Consider the following 21604-nt stretch of genomic DNA (forward strand, 5'->3'; position numbering starts at 1 on the left):
CCCCCGCCCCGAGATACTGCATAGCTGGTGTTGTATACTTCCATGAGGCACATAATGGTTGGTTGTCTCTCTTTTTGTGATGTTAGCAGTCATTGATGTTAATTGCTTAGCTCCATTATTTCATTATGGGTTGCAAAGTTGTGATATTCTAATTCTATCATTTTTTACTCATTAATAAGCTAGAAAACTTCTATAAAGATAAAATACTTTTCCTCAGCTGCCCAGGTACCTGTGGTACAGTTTGCACAGGAAAGGCAAAATAAATGTTTTAAGTACCTGGTTCATTCCCTTTATTTGCTGGTTTTCAATATAATGAGTTGATTTCCTAGTATTATCCAAGGTGACTCCTGAGGGTATGTGTGTACTTCAGTATCATTCCATACTCATGAATTTTACTATATTTATCCATTGCAGTTGTTATTCTTATTGATGTTTTGACCAGGTTGGCTCCTGTGTCTTCTTGACATGACCCCAGTAGTAGTCTTTGATGACGTCTTGCTTTCTGGTATGACAAGATGTTCTAGGCTCACCTTCTATGTCTTCTGCCCCAGGTCTGGAATCAGCCATTTTTCCAAGATGCCTTGGTTCCTTTAGTAGAAAATTTTCTTTAGAGACCATAAACTGAGTGCTAGGGTGAAATTTGTTTTTAATTTGCTTTAATAAAACTAATGGTGAAATCAAATTCAGGTAAGATTAAGTTGTGATTGCTAGATACCAGTGGGTGCATTTGTGCCACTAATTCAAGTCCAAATAGAAAAGATAAAAATATTGAGCTAACTCGTAAATCTCTAACTTATTTCAAAGTTTTAAAATTTGTTGAATATTTGTCCTTATGGGATATTCAGAAGCCACACTGGAGCGGGGATTCATTGCTTGTCTCTGATATTCAGCACTTCTGTACTAGCCTTTTCTCACGCGTTCAGTTCTCATCAGAGATGCATTCACTATATCAAGAAAATCACATCATCATAAGAATCTCTCATTGAGCAAATCCGTGGAAAATGTCTCAACGGAGAAGGTGGCCGTCAGTGAGGTATTTGTTTCTACAGCTTGTATTAAAATCTGAGACCACTGAACTATGGATATTTTCTGTTTTTCAGCGTCTGAGATCCAAATGATGACCCTTCCCCCTGGTCAGTTTGTGATTACAGATAGTGGTGTGGCAGCTCCTGTCACCGCTGGCCAAGTAAAGGCGGTCACTCCGGTAAGCTACGCTGCTTAGTGGGGTTTTCCTGCCCACCACATGGCGCCACCCTTCCCTCCCCACCTTCATATATGGATTGGAAGACTTCCTCTGTATGCCCATAATACCCCATGATGCTATGTTATAACCCTTATCACAGTTTAATTATTGGTTTACTCTTCTGTCTTCTCCCAGTAGACTATGAATTCCTTGAAAGATGGGGCTTGGTCTTTATCTCTTTATCCTCATGCTTTGCACAGAGACTGGGATATAGCAAATTATCAATATCTATCCAATTAATAACTACAGTGAAACCTGTGAGAGCTGGAACTTGACAGGAGAAAGACGAGAAAACTCCACTCTTGACGGGGTGCAGTCTTACCACTTTTCTTTCTCATTTTAGTGGAAATATCTGAGTTTTCCTTCTCTGACAGGTTTCCACCTTACACAGGTTCTGGCTTTCGCAGGTTTTACTGTATACTGAAACTCCTAGATCAATATATGTATGGATTCATAATTGATCACTTTTTTATGTGCTTCTTGGAAAATATATATGTCCTCAAGATAACTGGTCCTGGATTGGAAGAGAATAATATAATGAAGCAGTTATGGAGCTATTTTAAACTATTTTACCCCAAAGTGAAAAACACTGCCGTGCATTATCCTGTTATATTTAAATTGGCCAAGTCACCGTCGACTGTGTGTGCTGTCTACCTCTGTTTTCATCCATACTAATTGTTTTCACCTGCCTCTAAGTTATTAGAAGACAGGGTACGTAAATTTACATAAATGATGAAAAATACCCTTCAGTGGCTAAAGAGATTGAGGTGTTCCTAGGGGAAGGCTGACCATCTCCCAAGAGGCCTCAAAGGGCAGCAGGGCAGTCCTAAACCAAGCTAAACCAGTTGCCATCAAGTTGCTTCTGACTCATGGAGACATCACACGTTGCAGATTAGAACTGTGCTCCGTAGGGTTTTCAAGGCTGTGGTTTTTCAGAAGCAGATCACCAGGCCTTTCTTCTGAGGTGCCTCTGGATGGGTTTGAACTGCCAACCTTTTGGTTAGTAGTCTACCGCTTAACCGATTGTGCCTCCCAGGGGCTACTAGCAAGGTAGTCCAGGGACCTTAAAAACCTGATTTTTTAAAGAGCATACTACGAGTTCAGTCAACTCACATTAACTCAAACTCACATTCACACAAACTCACATTAACTAGACTTAGGAGAGATGTATAAATCCACAGTAATACATTATTAGTTGTCAGTGAAAACAGTAACTAATGTGAAATGAAGTAGTCACATTGGCAAGCTCAGTGAATTGTTTTGCTCCCTATAGGACCCATTGATTCTTTATCATTTTTGGCCAGGAACTCCTTTGAGAACCTGATTATAGCCAGGGCTGTTCCCCTCCCTCCACCCCAATGTATATACACGTACATTTTAATGTCTATTTTCAGGGGTACGTGGATTCTCTGAAGTCCACCTGTGGACTCCCTGTGGGTCGGTGGACCCTAGGTTGAGAACCACCCCCATCCCTAGAAGAAGAGTCAACACGGGGAATCAAGTCTTAATCAGAAAGTTGCTTGGTGAGCATAGACTCAGAACATACAGCTCTAGATGAATCCAATAGGGATTTGCCTTTAGCTTTTTTTTTTTTTGCACAGTGCCTGGAAAAGCTACTGCCTGAGATTTCCTCTGTGACTTTCTTTTTTTCTGTGCCTCTGTGGCTGACCAGTCCTCCTTCTGACTGACACATTCTGTCTTTAAAAATATCAACATCTGAAATAGTATGTCTATGAAGACATTTTCATGATCAGAGGGAAAATTAGAGAAAACAAGGACAATGTATGAGTTTCCCTAAAGCTAACTCTGTTCACAATAAGGGGCTTTATTCTAAGATTATGTTCTTCCCATGCTTGTGAGTGTTAAATGTCTCTTATTTGAGGGAAGCATTTTTTTTTTTAAAATGACCTTACTTGGCAAAATAAAATATTGAGACCTTTTATTATTATTATTTTTTAATTTTGCTGGTCTTTGAAATTCTAAAGTCGAGGAACCATTGATCGCAACTCCCTGGCTTAGGGGCCGTTCTGCCTCTTTAAAGTGACTTTAAATATCTCTTTTTTTGATCTATTTTGTATTAATCCTAAAATTAAATTGACAGATAATAATCTCATTTCCTGAATTTCTAAATTCTTAGGAGCAGCACAGTAACATGTTTTCTTTGCCATGTAGGTTACCATTTTTATGTTAGTTTCATACCTGATGTTCTTGACTATATCATTTGCTAGAAAAACTAAAGTGCTCCCTTAAATTACCTGTGTAGTCAATGAGTGTAACTGACTAGTCCTTTCTAAAGGACTTAAGTAAAATCATCTCCTATGGGGGCCTATCTTGGTGTTCCCTTGTAACATTTCTTTGCATATTCCCTCTTCCTACCAGTAACACCCCCCTCCCCTCCCCACCCTCTTTTAGGCCTCAGATTTTTAAAGATCCTCTTCTTCCTGCTCTAGGGTCATTATGTGTTATCAGAAAGTCAACCAGAATTGGGGGAAAAGCAAACCTCTGCCCTTTCCAGTGGAGTCCAGGTTCAGCCATCTGTACACAATGACTCCTTGGACCCCCAGACAACCAGCCAACAACAGACCACGCAGTACATCATCACAGCCACCACCAATGGGAACGGAAGCAGTGAAGTGCACATCACTAAACCGTAACTCTCGTCCGAGAGAGAGAATCAGTCATATCTCTTCTCATTCATCACGTCTGAAAGTTTCTGACACTTAGAACCCTGTTTTTAAAAATTTATTACTCACCCAAGAGTTGGAAACTACAATTTTGACATTCAGATAGACGGTGAGGTTTATTTCACCAAGGTCAGCTTTACCAAATTGAGTCTTCAAACCCTAAGGGGTTTCTGCCACGGAATAGAGGTCTTTCAGGGGAAAGGAGATTTCAAGATGGAGAAGCTTTGCCCTGCTCTTGAGTTGGTTTTTTAACACATTGATAAGCCTTACTTTTCCTTTATGGAACTCTTAAGTGGCATGCTGTATTCATGCGAAAAGTGGAGAAAAGATGTACCAATTGAACAGTCACTGGACTTCTCAGTTCTAAGCCGTGGCAGTAAAAGAGGAGTAGCATTTTACGGGCTTGAATTAGATCGAAACTGCTTTATTTGTGATGTTGAGTTTCCAGTGATTTAACAAAGGGAGCCTATTGAATATGGAAATAAAAATGATGAAACAAAGGTTTGGTAGTGACGTTCTGAAGGAAAACTGTCATTTAAATTTTTCTTATTGTTCACTTTTTTTTTTAAACTTTCCCTTTTTCTGAAAACTTTGTTGGGTTGTTGGGAATGCTTACCATAGATTCTGGCCCTCCCAGCTGATGAGGTTAGAACCTTAACATGCAGGTAGTGGTCACTCCACAAAGGTGGATTTTCTGGAAGAGAAAGTGTCCTGATGTCAGCAAAATTTAAACCTCTGCATTAAAGTTTTGCCTTCCGTTCTCTGATTGTGGTCGCATTAAAAAAGAGAGATTGATACAAGAACAATTATTGAAACAATCATATATATATATATATTTTCTTTTTAAGTGGAAAAAAACAAAAACACTGGAACTGTGTCACTGCCTTACAGGACCCAGCTACCATTCACTGGTGAAGGATAAATTCCTTGCCTTTACCATTCAACCCTTGCTCATAGCATTCGATGTATTTTAGTACTTTTAATGCTATCTTAAAACGAACATTCCTTAAGGTTGGATGACAAGGTGATCTTCCTTATATCTTACACTTTAAACTCACCTGGACCTTTTTGTAAGATGACCAACTTCACACTTAGGGGAAAAATTAAAATATGTGGGGACCATTTATAATATGTTAAGGGATCTGGAAGATATCTAATCTTTATGAATAGTACACTGTTAGTTGGGAGAGGAAAAAAAACCTGTCTCAGTAACAGTTTTTCCTATATGTGCTCCTTGCTTGCCGTGAATTCAACAGAGGAAAATGATATTTTCCTTCTTTTTACTGTACATTCCGATTGTATGCATAAGACATCTCAGAAATCAGTATATATTTTAGTAACTTTTTGTGACATAGTTACTAACACATTTTTAAATATAATTATTGCACAGCAGAATTTATCACTACAGAATGGGAACACCTAACTTCAAATGAAGTTAACTAATTTAATTTACATTTCTGGGTAAACTTGGTTCTATAAATCAAGAAACATAGTAGCTTCTTTATGGTAAAGATACTTTTCTGAATACTAAACAGTTCTGCTGAAATAACTTTACTAATATAGAGATTTTGCACTTTATTTTCGAGACCTCATTTAGTCTCCTAGAAAATTTGGGTACTAAGAGAACTTGAGAAAGTTACTTGGTAAATATGTGGAAACTGAAAGTAGACTCTAGATCTTCTTTGGTGACAAAGATATTGATGTTTTCAACAGAAAATATTGATGTGGAGCCACAAAATAGAGACTCTGGGTCACAAAGTCCCACCAATATAATGATTGTAAATTCCCTAATGTTTGCTTACCTGTTCCAGTCTAGGAAAGAATCGCTAGGTGAAGAATATTAGACTTTCCAAAAGGTCCAGTTTTAGTCTTTATAACTTAAATTTGGTCCCTCTGGGTCCTTTTTAATTTGAACCAGCCAGGTATCTCTCCCTCCCTCGAATAATTTATTGATTAAAATGGAAACGTTTCACTGAATGGAATGTTCGTTTTCTGCCAGTTATTTCAAGTTTTAAAATACACAGAGAAAAATACTGTGGGAGGACCTCTTTGTCTCTTTCCCTTCTAGTTTTTTTTTTCCCCCTGTTTTCCTTATATAGAATAAGTAAAGACGCTAAAATTAATTTGTATATTTTCAACCGAAATGCGTGTTGCAGTCAAGTCAAATAACATTGCTTTAAGATCAAGTATTCTCCACATTCATCCTGAGGTAACAGATTTCCAGAAGGACTTGAATTTGAAGAGATGGGAGATGCTAAGCCATCTGAAGACCCAATTTGGAAAAAAAAAAAAAATGTAGCCAATGTTTATATTGTGGCCTCTCTCAAGGTACTTTGGCACTGTAGAATTCATTCAGTGCAGGGTGAAAATTTTGGGGTAGGTTACATATAGATTTTATATTTTTATTGTTTGATTTGTGCCCACATAAATAGACATTTCATCATGTAAAATTCCTGCTATTCTGGAAAAACCTATTGTTTTGATCTTCTCGTTGAATTGTTTTCTAATTTGGAATTGTCCTTTTAAAAACTCAGAACTAGGGCTAAAAAGCACTTCATGAGATGCTAAAGCTGATGTACTGGTTGACAGTGTTAACCCTGTCCTGTTATTGAAATGTGAACATTTATTGTACATTCAGTGAGCTATAGTGTTAATAGTCTTGTGCTATCCAGCAGGTGTAAAAATTAATAAATATTTTTTTTAATAAACAAGTTTCTTGTTTGTATATGCAAAGCTGTAACAGCTACTGAGATGTTCAAATTTTTTTTTTTTAAGTATTCCAATTTACAGTGTTTTGACTCCAGCTCACTTCAGTCTGATCACAGACCGAAGGTAAGGGGGTTTATGATGACAACTCTGGAATGCTGTTTCCCCGGCCATTTGTACTTAGTGAATTCTAATTAAAGAATCTCCCAATAGAGTGACTCCGAGTGGCAGAGGACAAGGGCATGCGTGGAGCCAGTAATGGGGCAGAGACTGTGTTTTATTTGTAAATAGGTGGTTTCCAACAAGGGAGGAACAGCTCCAAACCTATTAGCGCCGTCAGTCAGGTTCTTTGACGTATTTTCCATCCACCCAGGAGAAGTGAATGTATCTGCAGGACTGACGGGAGCCGTTCTAGATAAAAATCAGCGAATAAGAAAACAAGGACCTAGATACAAGGGGAACATGATCGAGTTTGATGTAAAATGTACTTCTTTCACGTGTTTACTTTCTGACGTCGTGGGCTGGGGGACCGGTGGGAGAAATACCCTCTCCTGGGCCGCGAACCGGGGACCCACACCGGGAGGCAAGGCTGAGTTCATTCTTACTCTACGTCTCGGAACCCGGGTTTCCTCAGCTGTGAGACTGGGAAATAATAGTGCAGGGTTCAGACACCTGTAGTACAAAGTGGATATAAAGTGCTTAGTACAGTCCGGGGCAGAGTATGCTCTCTAAAAACGTTCTCTAATAAAATTGCATTTACTCCTTCAGACTCTGGAGCTTTAATCCTCTAGGCAAAGACGACTGAGGCACCTTCTGTGCCCTCTGGAAGCTCGAAAACCAGGTGAGACCTACAAGCCGAGCAGAAACAGCCATCACCGATACCCGCAGAACGTTGAGCCCACGCCCCGCCCCGCCCCTCGCATCCCACGCCCGGCCCCTCACAGCCCCGCCCCCGGCGCTCTCGAGGTCTCGGTCCTTGGAGCTCGGCTTCTGGCGCCCTTTAAGCCCCGCCTACCGCAGCGCTGGCCCCGGCTTGCTCCGTGTTTCCCTCATCGCAATCCCGCCCCCGGCATCCCAAGCCCCGCCTCATTAAGCCGCGCCCCTGGCGTTCTCTCGGCCCGCCCCTCGAGGCCCCGCCCCTTCCGCCGCCCGAGCCCGGAGCGTGTACGCACCAGGGCGTCTTGCGGGAGCGAGCGCGTCTGAGAGCCGTGGGCCGGGAAGCTTAGCGGGTTAGGAGGCAGCAGCCCCGGCTCAGGTGAGGGCGGGTCGTGGCCGGCGAGAGGATGAAATGTCGCCGGAGAGCAGAAGGAGGGAGCAGCTGGGTCTCCGATGGTGGCAGCTCCTGTGGGAGGGGGAGCGGGCGCGCCGGGAGCCAGGTGGTCCGGGGGGTGAGGGTTAGGGTTAGGTACGGTGTGGGAGAGGGGCCGAGGGTGAGGGAGGTGTGTTTCGAAGGCAGGACCCGGGCCTTGGGCTGTTGTGGAGGAGTTTGCTGCAGGCTTCGCGGATTTGGAGCTGGCGGTTGCTCGGGAGGGAGCCGAGGGTTTGGCTTCTGCGTTGGGTAGAGTCCAGGAGGAAAAGTCGCTGCCCAGGTGCAGAGGCAGGGCCTTTGGGAGAAGCCTTCCTGGACTACTGAAGAGGCCCAGGACGCCGCAAGACTTACGAACCCTTGGCTTCCGGTGTTTCAACGTCCTGGCAGCTGCCTGCTTTTTGTATTTTGAGGCACTGGTCAGAATAGTGGCAGGACAAAGATTTGTCACTTGAATAGGTTAAATTTAGCTACATATCCACCCTTGTCGAGGAAACCTGTGAGCAAGGTGAGCAAACAGGTGATGCTCCCAAGAGTCAGGGAGAACAGTAACTTTGGAGCTATTATCTTGTTGTATGCCAGTTCTTTTAAGAGAGTTTTACTCTGAGCCCTAGATTGTCCCCCCCCCCCATTTTTTTTTCTATTTTAAAGTTTTATTAAACCTACAGGCCTGTACTTTCCTGCTTGCTTCGATTATTCAGGCACCAGGAATGTTGAGGATGTTGTAATTTTGCCACATGCTGAAGGATATTAGGGCACAGTTGCTTGGGGGCCACTCATCTGCCTTGACCCAACACTATTCTTTTCCCTGTATCTTTACATGGGTTGGAAATCTCTTCAAGATAACTTGAAATAATTTAGTGGAAAGGTGCTTTATCTTAGAAGTAGTGTAACACTCGGAAACCCTGGTGGCGTAGTGGTTAAGAGCACTGCTGCTAACCAAAAGGTCGGCGGTTCGAATCCACCAGGCGCTCCTTGGAAACCCTGTGGGGCACTTCTCCTCTGTCTGTAGGGTCGCTATGAGTCAGAATCGACTTGATGACAAGGGGTTTTGTTTTGTTTTTTGTTTTGTTTTTGTCTGCTTTTTATCGTTTGAGAGTCTTGGAAATAAAAAGTGCCTACGTTAAGTAATATAAGCTGTCACTCATCTGAGATTATTCATTGCAGAATTCTAGGATTGGAAACATCAGTAGAGAAGACCTGGTCCAACGCCCCTTCATTTTACAGACACGGAGACTGACACCTGGAGAGGTAGGATTTGTGTAAGGTCACTGGGAATTAGTGACAGACCTGGGCTAAAAGTTTGGTGTTTTGATTCTTTAAGTTCACTTTTTTTTTCCCCGTTTTACTGTGTTTGTTAGCTCATTTGTACTATTTTTAATAGGATGGGAATAAGTTAGGATGGATTCAGTAAAGCTTAGAGAGTGATTGAATTCAAGCTCCCTGTGGTCCTGTTAGCTTTGTTCAGTCCTGTGGCCTCAGCTTTATGTCTGATTCCAGTTCTCAGCTTTGTGAGATGCTTTCAGAAAATGTTTTAATATGTATTTTTTTTTAACGGGATTGGCAGTGTCCAGTTGTTACAGGAAGGAGATTACACTGCCTTAAGTTTACATGGTTATAAAGATCAAGTGGACTAACTAAAGGCAGATTGGCCTCTGACTTTAATGGTTGTCATGGGCAGCTGCTGGAGCCTCAGGAGTTTATGTGGATTAATTAATACAGTTGTGTTAGCACCAGAAATCCTGTGAATTTAGGAATTAGTGTAGGAGCATTCTGAGAAACAGGAAACCTACCAGATAAGATTTGGAAACTCAGATGGGAGTGTGTTGGTGGAAGGGAGGGAGAAGAGCTGTTTAGCTGTAGTTAGGATGTAAGGAAGATCAGAATAGACTAGAGATTGTTGAGAGTGAATATTGTCTGGGCCAGAATATTTCCTGCAAGAATGTTGGCATCAACTGGATCCCTGGGATTTCTGCCTTCCCATCTGGGTGGTGTAAATGATTAAATGCTTAGCTACTAACTGAGAGGTTAGCAGTTTGAATCCTACCCACAGGCACTTGGAAGAAAAGCGTGGTGATCTACTTCCGAAAGGTCAGCCACTGAAAATCGTATGGAGCACAGTTCTGCTCTGACACACACGGAGTCTCCATGAGCTGGAGCTTACGTGACAGCAGCTGGTTTGTTTTTTGGTTTTATCCCAAGGTATCACTGGATATACTTAATCAAGAGTACCTGTGAAGAGTAAACAATGGATTCCTTGGACCATATGCTGACGGATCCCCTGGAACTGGGTCCCTGTGGAGATGGCAATGGCACTCGCATTATGGAGGACTGCCTGCTGGGAGGGACCAGAGTTAGTCTGCCCGAGGACCTCTTGGAGGATGTAAGCATTGACCTTGTCTCAGTCTTTTTCTACCGTTAACTTTCCCATAGGAGCGCTTCTGAAACTTGGCCATTCTGTACAAGTTTCCAGTCTTTTGTGCTCCCCCTGTTTCATTTTCTACATTGTGGGTAATCTTTTATTTTTTTTTAAGTGTAAAGTCTATTTAATATTTAGTTGGAATCAAGTGTAAACTACATTTTTCATGTGTGAGAACATGTCAAAATAACTTGGTAATAATTTCCAGCAATTAAAAAGTTTAATATTTCAAGAGCAGAATTATGTATATATTTACAGTAAGATGTTCCTGGGTGGCACAAACAGTTAAGAGCTTGATGACTGACTGAAAGGTTGGCAGTTCACACCCACCCAGATGTGCGTTGGCGGAAAGGACTGGCAGTCTGCTTCCAGAAGGTCACAGCCTTGAAAACCTTATGGAGCACAGTTCTACTCTGTAACACATGGGGTTGCCACAGTTGGAATCAACTCGATGGCTACTGGTTTGGGTTTCTTTAACGTTAAAATGGTTACCCATGTTGTGAATCATTAAACAAAATGCAAACATATTATCTGTGTCCATAAGATAACCGAACTGGGAAAAGAAAAAAAAAAAAAACGAACCCGTTGCTGTCTATTCAGTCCTGACTCATAGTAATCCTATAGGACAGAGTAGAACTACCGCATAGGGTTTCCAAGGAGTGGCTGGTGGATTTGAACTGCTGACCTTTTTGGTTAGCAGCCGAACACTTAACCACTGCGCCACCAGGGCTAAATTAAAAGTACATGCCCTGGGATAGGATGGCAGCATGCTGTTGACCACGTTCCAGGGCTTTGAACTGGTCAGAAACGGTTCAGTCGTGGCCAGCTGAAACAAGGGCAGCATACATGTTGCATAGCAACCAGAGCTCTTGCCTGTGGTATCTGATCCCGAGTAGGAAACAGGCCTGCCCCTCTCAATGATGATGCAGCACACATTCAAAGCAGCTTGGGTGGTTGCCATCGTCATCTTTGAGCGGGACAGCGCTGTTTCCTACTTGGGACAAAATCCCATGGGCAGGAGCTTTGGTTGCTGTGTAACACGTACACTTCCCTTGTTTCCATGAGTTATGACTGAACCATTTCTAACCGGTTTGAAGCCCTGCCATGTTTATAGGCAGGATGTGTAGTCACCATTAAGATGGATATTGTTTATTGAGTGCTTGCTATTTGCAAGGTACTGTATGTGCTCACTTATTTGATTATTTATTTAGTTCATTTTGACATGTTTCAAACATACAGGCAAGTGTAGAGAATAATATAAGGAGCCCTGATGGCACAACGGTCAAGCGCTTGGCTAACTGAAAGGTTGGCTGTTGGAACTCACCCAGCAGCTCCATGGGAGAAAGACCTGATGATCTGCTTCTGTAAAGCTTACAGCCAAGAAAACCCGGTGGGGCAGTTCTGCTCTGTCACATGGGGTCGCTAGGAGTTGGAATCAACTCGATGGCACCCAACAACAACAGAGAATAACATAGCAGTACTCTTAGGCATCACTCAGTTTTAGGAGATAATTTCGTTTAATCATATTGGCTTCAGATTTTTATTTCAAGATGTCAAACATTGTAGATAAAGTGGAAGCCACCATTGTGCTGTTGTCTAATCCCCTTCCCATCTAAAGTAACAACTGTACTGAAGTTGGCATATATCCATCTCGTCCTGCGTTTTCTTAATTTTGTGTACTCTTTCAGTAAATCGCTGTCATTTCCTTTAGTCAGCCAGTGCTTGTCTTGCTGAGGGCTTAGTCTATGCCAGCCACTGAGTTAGATGATAGGAGTACAGTAGTGAGCAAAACTAGGTGTGCAGGGGGCGATCTTGCACATTGAGTCTGAGGTGCGTTTGATTCATACGTGCAGAGATGCCTAGGAGGTGGTTGGATTTCTGGGTTGTCTCCTGCTTCACCCTTCAGCGGCTCTCCATTGTCTTTAGAATAAAGTCACAACTATTTTATGTGTTTCAAATCCCTTGCTACTCTTTCTATGGTCTACTGCCTCCCTCCTCCCTCCCTGTCTGCTGCAGCCAGTGTCTGAACTCTTTTTTTAATTAAAAAATGTGTCATGCATAAGAAAAATATATAAAATGTGTATATGTACGTTTTCAGCGTGAACACCCACTGCATGGGTTAGAGGTAGACTGTCACCAACACCATTAGAGCGCCCTGGGCACCCCTCCCTGTCTTATCCTTATCCTTTCCCTGTAGCTAACTGCCATCTTTTGTATTAATTGTTCTTTTGTTTTTATGGTTTTACTCCATGGATTTTCTCCCGCAACATTGTTTTCCTTTTCCTTATCCTTCTACTATCTTAAATGTCACTCCCTCTGGTAGGCTTTCTTTGACACCTAAGTCTGGGATGTATGTTTCTTCTGTTTGCTTCTGTACTCATCAGCACTTATTATCCTACATTGAATTTGCTTGTTTAACTGTCCTTCATCCTGGAGAACTATGTACGCTAGTCTAGCTGAGTACTTGGCACACAGGAGATATTCAGTAGACAGTTGTTGAGTTGAAATTTTCTTCTCACTCTTAGCAGATGACCTCAACTCCAAGTTCCTTCCTCCCTATGTTAACTTTTTCCAGCTGCTCAGTTTAAGCTGAATTCAAATGGCCAGTATCATACCCCTTGTTGGCAGAGATGGTTACCAAATGGTATTCTCTATACCAAGATCAGCTTCTTCTGGATTATTATTTACTGTTGGGTATAAGATTTTGGTCTCTGTATAGTCTTTATTAATCTTTAAGTTTTGAGAATTGAGTAAGGATCATTGGAATTTTAGTTTGTTTAAAAACTTATTTTTTTGTGGTTTGCTTTTCTCCCACTTTTCCTAATTCTCCTAGCCTGAGATATTCTTTGATGTAGTCAGCCTGTCAACGTGGCAAGAAGTACTAAGTGACTCTCAGCGTGAATACCTTCAGCAGTTCCTGCCTCACTTTCCTCAGGACAGTATGGAGCAGCAAAACCAGCTTATCCTCGCCCTGTTCAGTGGGGAGAACTTCCGCTTTGGAAACCCTCTGCACATTGCCCAGAAGCTTTTCCGAGGTCTGTAGCTCAGCAGTCTTTTTTGGAGGGAGGTGGTGGGTGCAGGACACATTCACCACATGTGGGTGTTCTCTCCTTCATTTTATTTTGTCTGTTTTTATTTTCACATATTGATTGATTCAGCAGAGAGAGGTTTTGTGCAGCACTTTGTTGCCTGGGCTACTTTTATTTATTTATTTATTTTAGTTTAATAAAATTTTATTGTTTCATGTGCAAAAAATACATGAATAGTAAGTGTATTGCTCAACAGTTTTTAATAATACAAACTCAGCTATGTAACCACCACCCAGATCAAGAAGTAGAACATTACCAGCACCCCAAAAGTCCTCTTTTGACTACTTTAAAATTTTTTAAAACTTGTTTTGCCGTTTCTTTTCTTTTACACACACACACACACACACACCAACTCACACACACACACACACTCACCTTTTTTTTGGCTGCAGAAAGCATGACACTTCACTGCCAAGTATGCCAGCAGCACGTATGTTTTAAGACTAAGGATATTCTGTCACATGATCACAATCCTGTTATCACGCACAAGAAATTTAACACTGAGCTAATAGTAGCACTGAATATTACTCCGTATTCAAATTTTCTCAATTGTTCCTGAAAATGTCCTTTATAGTTCCCTGTTTTTTCCTTTTCAATTCAGGATCCAGTTAGATTTCATGCATTGCATTTGGGTCTCATGACTCTTTAGCTCCTTGAATTTAGGGCCCTTTGCCTTTTTTTTTTCTTTCAAGGCACGTTTTTGAAGAGCCCAGGACATTTGAATTGTAAAATTTTCTAATTTCCGGGGACTTGTCTTCTTATTTCCTCATGGTTGGATTCAGGTTAAAAGTTTTTGGCAAGAATGTGTGTGGGAAATATTACGTCTTTCCCAGTTCATTCCCTCTGGAGGCACGTAATGTCAGTGTGTTCCATGGTTGGTAATGCCAGGTTTGATCACTTGTTTAAGTGGTGTCTGCCAGACCCCTTGATTTTTGAATTGAAATTTTCTTTTCACTCTTAGCAGATGACCTCAACTCCCAAGTTCTTTCCTTCCCGTGTTAACTTTTTCCTACCAGTTTAAGCTGAAAATTTTAAGATTGTAAGGGTACTTTTTTTTTTGTTTATAATTAAGAAGAAATCTGTGGGGTGATACTTTGGGACCGTGTGATAATCTTATTTCCCAAAAGTCTGTTGATGATCCTCACGTTTGCAGTCGGGATTCTAGAATGAGTTGGGACCACTCTTGAATCATAGTTCCCTTCCTGTCTTATGGAGAGGGCACAGAGGCAGCCTAAAGCCTCTTTCCCTCCCCTTCTCTGAGATTGCTTTGCTTTGCTAGAAGGCCCTAAAAGGACAGCGTACCTCCTTGAGTTCTGTTGAAACGGACAGCTTGACAGCTGCTGACTGCTGAAAGGAGCAGGCTTATCATTTCAAACATGGCAATGTCTTAGGGGTTTAAAATGAACACTTTCTCCTTCGGTGGGTTAGTAGTTAAGAGAGGAATTCCTCTCTATGTTGGCAGAGGTATATTTCACTCAAGCCAGGGGCCTCAAGCATGAGCAAACCACCTCTCTCTCTTTTTTTTTGGTATTTTAAAAGAAATGTCATTTTTTTATTTTCAAGTACAATAAACTGCCATTTGGGCAAAATAATTAGGGAATGGCATTTCTTTTTTACATTATTGTATTCTAGATGAAGGTTTATAGGGAAAATTAGGTTCTCGTTAAATAGTTAATATACATGTTGTTTTGTGGCATTGGTTGCCAATCACACAGCATGTCAGCTCTACCCTTCTCAACCTTGGGTTCCCGATTACCCGCTTTCCTGTCCCTTCCTGCCTTCTTGTCCTTGCCCCTGGGCTGGTGTGCCCATTTAGTCTTGTTTTGTATTTTTTTTATGGGCCTGTCTAATCTTTGGTTAAAGGGTGAACCTCAGGAGTGACTACAGTACTGAGTTGAAAGGGTGGCTGGGGCCATGCTCTCGGGGTTCTCCAGTCTCTGACCAGTAAGTCTGGTCTTTTTTGTGTGAGTTAGAATTTTGTTCTACTTTATTCTCCAGCTGTATCCTGGACCCTCTATTGTGATCCCTGTAAGAGCTATCAGTGTGGGTAGCCAGGCACCATCTAGTTGTGCTGCATTCAGTCTGGTGGAAGCTGTGGTAGTTGTAGTCCATTAGTTCTGTGGACTAGTCTTTCTTTTGTGTCTTTGATTTTCTTCATTCTCTCTGCTCCAGACAGGGTGAGACCAGTGGAGTATTTTAGATGACCGCTTACAAGCTTTTAGGACCCCAGATGCTACTCACCAAAGTAGAATGTAGAACATTTTCTTTATAAACTATGTTATGCCAGTTGAGCTAGATGTCCCCTGAGACCATGGTCCCCAGCCCTCAACCCGTTAATTGTGTCCTGCGTGGAGTTCAAATGTGCTGTGAAGCTTCTGTGACCTTGCCTTGGTCAAGTTGTGCTGACTTCCCAAGTCTTGTCTACTGTCTTACCCTTCACCAAAGTTCCCACTTACCTACTGTCTGGTTAGTGTTTCTCTCCACCCTTTTCCTCCCTTGTAACCATCAAAGATTGTTTCTTTCTGTATGTAAACCTTTTTATGAGTTTTTATAATAGTGGTCTCATACAGTATTTGTCCTTTTGTGATTGACTTATTTCTAATGCCGTCCAGATTCATGCGTGTTGTGAGATGTTTCACAGATTCATCATTGTTCTTTGCCGTTGCGTAGTATTCCATTGTGTGTTTGTACCATAGTTTATCTGTTCATCTGTTGATGGGCATTTACGTTGTTTCCATTTTTTGACTATTGTGAATACTGGTGCAGTGAACATGAGTGTGCATATGTCTATTTGTGTGACTGCTTTTATTTCTCTAGGATATATTCCTAGGAGTGGGATAGCTGGAAGGTATGGTATTTCTATTTCTAGTTTTTTAAGGAAGCGCTGTATTGTTTTCCAAAATGGTAGTACCATTTTACATTCCCACCAGCAGTGCATAAGAGTTCCAGTCTCCCCACAGCCTCTCCAACATTTGTTATTTTCTGTTTTTTTGATTGTGCCAGTAATGTTGGGGTGACATAGTATCTCATTATAGTTTTGATTTGCATTACTCTAATGGCTAGTGATCTCACGCTTTTCCTCAACTGTCTGTTAGCCACCTGAATGTCTTCTTTGGTGAAGTGTCTCTTCATATCCTTTGCCCATTTTTTCATGGGATTATTAGTTTTTTTGTTGTAGGGTGTTAGATTTTCTATACATTTTAGAGATTATACTTTTGTCGGATTTGTCATAGCCTAAACTTTTTTCCCAGTCTGTTGGCTTTGTTTTTCCTCTTTTGGTAAAGTCTTGATGAGTGTTTAATTTTTTAGAAGATCCCATTTATCTAGCTTGTCTTCCGGTGTTTGTGTATTGTTATAGTTTGTATCCTATTTATGCCATGCTTTAGGGCCTCTAGTGTTGATCCTATTTTTTCTTCTATGATCATTATAGTTTTTGGTTTTATATTTAGGTCTTTGATCCATTTTGAATTACTTTTTGTGTATGGCGTGAGATATGGGTCCTGTTTCTTCTTTTTGTAGATGGACATCCAGTTTTGCCAGCACCATTTGTTAACTTTCCATCTCCTACCCCACCCCAGCTTAAACTATATTCATTCCCTTTCTGACCCACTCTTCTTGTCTCAGAGGAAGAAGGATTTTTCTTTTTATTTAAGGTTAACTCTGCTCTTTCCTCTGTTATCTCCTCTGGGACCTTGTTTCCTCAGTTCACTGTTCTCCTGCATATTCACGCCACATGAGTATTCAGTTTCCATATGCTTTCTTGGTCTATAGGTATGTTCAGGGGTTTCAGACTAAAAACATCCTCAATCACCTGGCCCCTTTATTGTCATGTATCTTTTTCCTTTGTCTCCACACTTGTTGAAAGGTGTCCATAGCTGTCTTTTTCAGTTACCCCGCTTCTATTCACTTGTGGCTATGCCCTTCCTACCTTACTGAGACTGCTCTTGCTAATGCCACCAGTGATCTCTTTTTTTGTTTTTGTTCAACTTTTTAAAAAATTTAAAACTGACAGAAAAGTTGCGAGAATATACAATGGACGCCCATTGTTATGGATTGAATTGTGTCCCCCCAAAATGTGTGTCAACTTGGCTAGTCCATGATTCCCAGCACTGTGTGATTGTCTACCATTTTGTCATCTGATCCGATTTTCCTATGTGTTATAAATCCTGCCTCTGTGATGTTAATAAGGTGAGATTAGTGACAGTTATGTTAATGAGGCAGGACTCAATCTACAAGATTAGGTTGTGTCTTAAGTCAGCCTCTTTTGAGATAGAGAGAAGGGAGCAGAGAGACATGAGGACTCCCTACCACCAAGAAGGCAGAGCTGGGAGCAGAGCAGGTCCTTTGGACCTGGAGTCCCTGTGCTAAGAAATTCCTAGACAAGGAGAAGATTGATGACAAGGACCTCTCCCAGAGTCACCATAGAAAGCCTTGCACTGGAGCTGGTGCCCTGAATTCGAACTTCTAGCCTCCTAGACTGTGAGAGAATAAAATTCTCTTTGTTAGAGCCATCCACTTACGGTATTTCTGTTATAGCAGCACTAGGTAACTAAGACAGGATTTGGTACCGAGAGTGGGGTGCTGCTCTGACAGATATCTAAAATGTGGAAGCAGTTTTGAAACTGTGAATGGATAGAGGCTGGAAGAGTTTCTAAGTGCCAAATTGTAAAAGCCTAGATTGCCTTGAAGAGACTATTGTTGGAATTGTGGACATCAGAGACAGTTCTGGTGAGGACTCAGAAGGAAATGAGGAGAGCTGTTATACTGAAGACAGCACAGATGACGAGCAGCAGCAGCAGAACCAGGAGACCAGTGCGAGACGGTGTTGGAGCCGACTCACGGAGCAAGAGAGCTGAGTGCTTTTGTGCGGGAGGCTTCCTGGTGGAATAGGGTGTCTCTGGGCACTTACTGGTAGAGCTAGACATGCCAGCCTACAAAGCGAGAGAGCCGATTGCCTTCCAGCTGAAGTTTAGTGGTGGAGTGGGGTACCTCCAGGCATTTACTGATGGAGCTAAAGAGCTTTGTTTGGAACATTTGCCCCAGCTGGGCAGATGCTAGCAGTGAGGTCCAAAGAGCCGAGAGGTCAAGGAACCAGGAAGCAGAAGCTGAAGAGACAAGGAACACAGGAAGCAGAGCTGCCTTGGTCTCAAAGGGTGGAATTGCCACTCAGATGAACTAGGCAAATGGTGTACCCAAAGCTAAGGGAGCAGAGTTGCCATTCCAGTGGGCCTGGAAGGCATTGCTGAAGCCCAGGGCCGGGGGCCTCCACTCAGAATCCAGAGAGTGTGGCCAGTATCTAGAGTCTAGAGGGCAGGGTCATTGTCTAAATGGTATCGGAGAACTGAGGAATATTTTCCAGCCTTGAGGGCTAATGTAATGTGTTCTTCTGATTTGCTTGGTACCTGTTATCCCTTCTTTTCCTCCAGTTTCTCCCATTTGTAATGGAAATGTCTAGCTTGTGGCTGTTGCACCATTGTAATTTGGGAACAGATAACTTGTATTCTAGATTTCACAGATGAGGAATTTTTGGACTTTGGACTTGGAGTTGATTTAAGACTTGCTGTGATATGGTGGGGTGAATGTGTTTTACATGTGGCAAGGACATGAATTTTTGGGGACCAAAGGGTAGAATGTTATTAATTGAATTGTGTCCCCCCAAAATGTGTGTTAACTTGGCTAGTCCATGATTCCCAGTACTGTGTGATTGTCTACCATTTTGTCATCTGATGTGATTTTCCTGTGTATTGTAAATTCTGTCTGTATGATGCTGATAAGATGGCATTAGTGGCAGTTATGTTAATGAGGCAGGACTCAATCTATAAGATTAGGTTGTGTCTTAAATCAGTCTCTTTTGAGATATAAAAGACGTGAGCAGAGAGACATGGAGACCTCCTACCACCAAGAAAGCAGAGTTGGGAACAGAGGGTGTCCTTTGGACCTGGGGTCCTTGCACTGAGAAGCTCCTAGACCAGGGGAAGATTGATGACAAGGACCTTACTCCAGAGCTGACAGAGAAAGAGAGCCTTCCGCTAGACCTGACGCCCTGAATTTGGAATTCTAGCCTCCCGAACTGGGAGAGAATAAAAGTCTTTTTGTTAACATCATCTACTTGTATTTTTGTTATGGCAGCACTAGATAACTAAGACACACATATACTCTTCACCAGTTTTACCAGCTGTTAACATTTTGCCATATTTGTGGTCTCATTGCTGTAGTTATTGTTACTAGTATCACTATTAAAAAAAATTTGCGTTTTAGGTGAAAGTTTACACAGCAAATTAGTTTCCCGTTTAATAATTTTTATACAGATTGTTCCATGACATTGGTCACATTTTTCACAATGTGTCAATGTTCTCATCATTTCCATTCTGTTCTGTTTTCATAAATCTAGGTTCCCTGTCACTCCTTAGCTTCTTATCTTTGTTTTATGGTAAATGTTGACCGTTTGGTCTCATATAGTTGACTATTTAAGGGAGCACAGGACTCATGGTTGACAATTGTTTATTTTATAAGCCAGTATATTATTTGGATGAAAGGTGACCACCTGGAGTGGCTTCAGTTCCAAGGTCAAACAGTATCTTAGGGTGATAGTCTTGGGGGCTCCTCTGTTCTCTGTTGGTGCAGTAAGTGTGGCTTTTTTAGGCATTTGAGTTTTGTTCTACATTTTTCTCCCTTTCTATCCAGGACCTGCTATTGTGTCTGGTCAGAACGGTCAGTGGCAGTGTCTGGGCATCATCTAGTTCTTCTGTCACTGTTTTTTTCAATAGCTCCCAACTGCTGGCTGAAAGCAGAGAAACCAGAAAGTTGTTTACCTGTGTTTTATTGACTATGCAAAGGCATTTGACTGTGTGGATCATAACAAAGTATGGGTAACATTGCAAAGAGTGGGAATTCCAGAACACTTAATTGTGCTCATGAGGAACTTGTACATAGATCAAGAGGCAGTCGTTCAAACAGAACAAGGGGATATTGCGTGGTTTAAAGTCAGGAAAGGTGTGCTTCAGGGTTATATCCTTTTTGCATACCTATTCAGTCTCTATGCTGAGCAAATAATCTGAGACGCTAGACTATATGAAGAAGAACATATAGCATCAGGATTGGAGGAAGACTTATTAACAACCTGTGATATGCAGATGACACGACCTTGCTTGCTGAAAGTGAAGAGGACTTGAAGCACTTACTGATGAAGATCAAAGACCACAGCCTTCAGTGTGGATTACATCTGAACGTAAAGAAAACAAAAACCCTCACAACTGTACCAACAAGCGACATTGTGATAAATGGAGAAAAGATTGAAGTTGTCAAGAATTTCATTTCACTTGGATCCACAGTCAACACCCATGGAAGCAGCAGTCAAGAAATCAGAAGACGCGTTGCATTGGTCAGATCTACTGCAAAAGACCTCTCTGACGTGTTGAAAAGCAAAGATGTCACCTCGAAGACTAAGGTGTGCCTGACCTCCACCATGGTGTTTTCAGTTGCCTCATATGCGTGCAAAAGCTGGACGATGAATAAGGAAGACGGAAGAAAAATTGATGCCGTTGAGTTGTGGTGTTGGCGAAGAATATTGAATATACTGTGGACTGCCAAAAGAATGAACAAATCTGTCTTGGAAGAAGTACAACCAGAATTCTCCTTAGAAGCAAGGATGGTAAGACTACATTTCACATACTTTGGTTATTAGAAGGGATCAGTCCCTGGAGAAGGACATCATGCTTGGTAAAGTAGGAGGGTCAGCGAAAAAGAGGAAGACCCTCAATGAGATGGATTGACACAGTGCCTGCAGCAGTGGACTCAAGCATAACAATGATTGTGAGGATGGCGCAAAACTGGGTAGTGTTTTGTTGTGTTGTACGTAGGGTCACTGTGAGTTGGAACCGACTTGATGGCACCTAACAACAACTGTTGTCTCTGATGCTAACCCATCACTTCTCCTATCCGTTTTCTGCTGTACTGTAAGATTTAACTTCCCTCGTACTTCATGGCATTCTGCTTAAAACTTTTTAATATCTACAAATATAGTCCAAACTCAATAGCTTGGTATTTGAGCCCTTCTGCTGTCTGCCCCTACCTGTCTCCTGCTATGTTTTCTACTCTGCTCCTTTACCCACTATTATTTTCGTTATTTTTACTGAACCATTTGAGAGTATTACAGAT

The 21604-nt window shown here is 41.7% G+C and overlaps 2 protein-coding genes across 2 annotated transcripts in view; both read left to right on the forward strand.

Annotated features, from left to right (window-relative positions):
- The window catches only part of PRDM10 (PR/SET domain 10), a 114838-nt gene extending 107742 nt beyond the window's left edge, over positions 1 to 7096 (forward strand). Inside the window, exons 21-22 of the mRNA XM_004379326.2 lie at positions 1101 to 1204; positions 3694 to 7096. Of these exons, the coding sequence (XP_004379383.2) occupies positions 1101 to 1204; positions 3694 to 3897 (308 nt within the window). The 3' untranslated portion in view covers positions 3898 to 7096. The remainder of the gene's footprint in view (positions 1 to 1100; positions 1205 to 3693) is intronic.
- Positions 7097 to 10166: 3070 nt separating this feature from the next.
- The window catches only part of NFRKB (nuclear factor related to kappaB binding protein), a 50995-nt gene continuing 39557 nt past the window's right edge, over positions 10167 to 21604 (forward strand). The window contains exons 1-2 of the mRNA XM_012556401.2: positions 10167 to 10322; positions 13192 to 13393. Of these exons, the coding sequence (XP_012411855.1) occupies positions 10188 to 10322; positions 13192 to 13393 (337 nt within the window). The 5' untranslated portion in view covers positions 10167 to 10187. The remainder of the gene's footprint in view (positions 10323 to 13191; positions 13394 to 21604) is intronic.

Source organism: Trichechus manatus, unplaced genomic scaffold (assembly GCF_000243295.1).
Source record: "Trichechus manatus latirostris isolate Lorelei unplaced genomic scaffold, TriManLat1.0 scaffold00064, whole genome shotgun sequence".
NCBI classification, from domain to species: domain Eukaryota; kingdom Metazoa; phylum Chordata; class Mammalia; order Sirenia; family Trichechidae; genus Trichechus; species Trichechus manatus.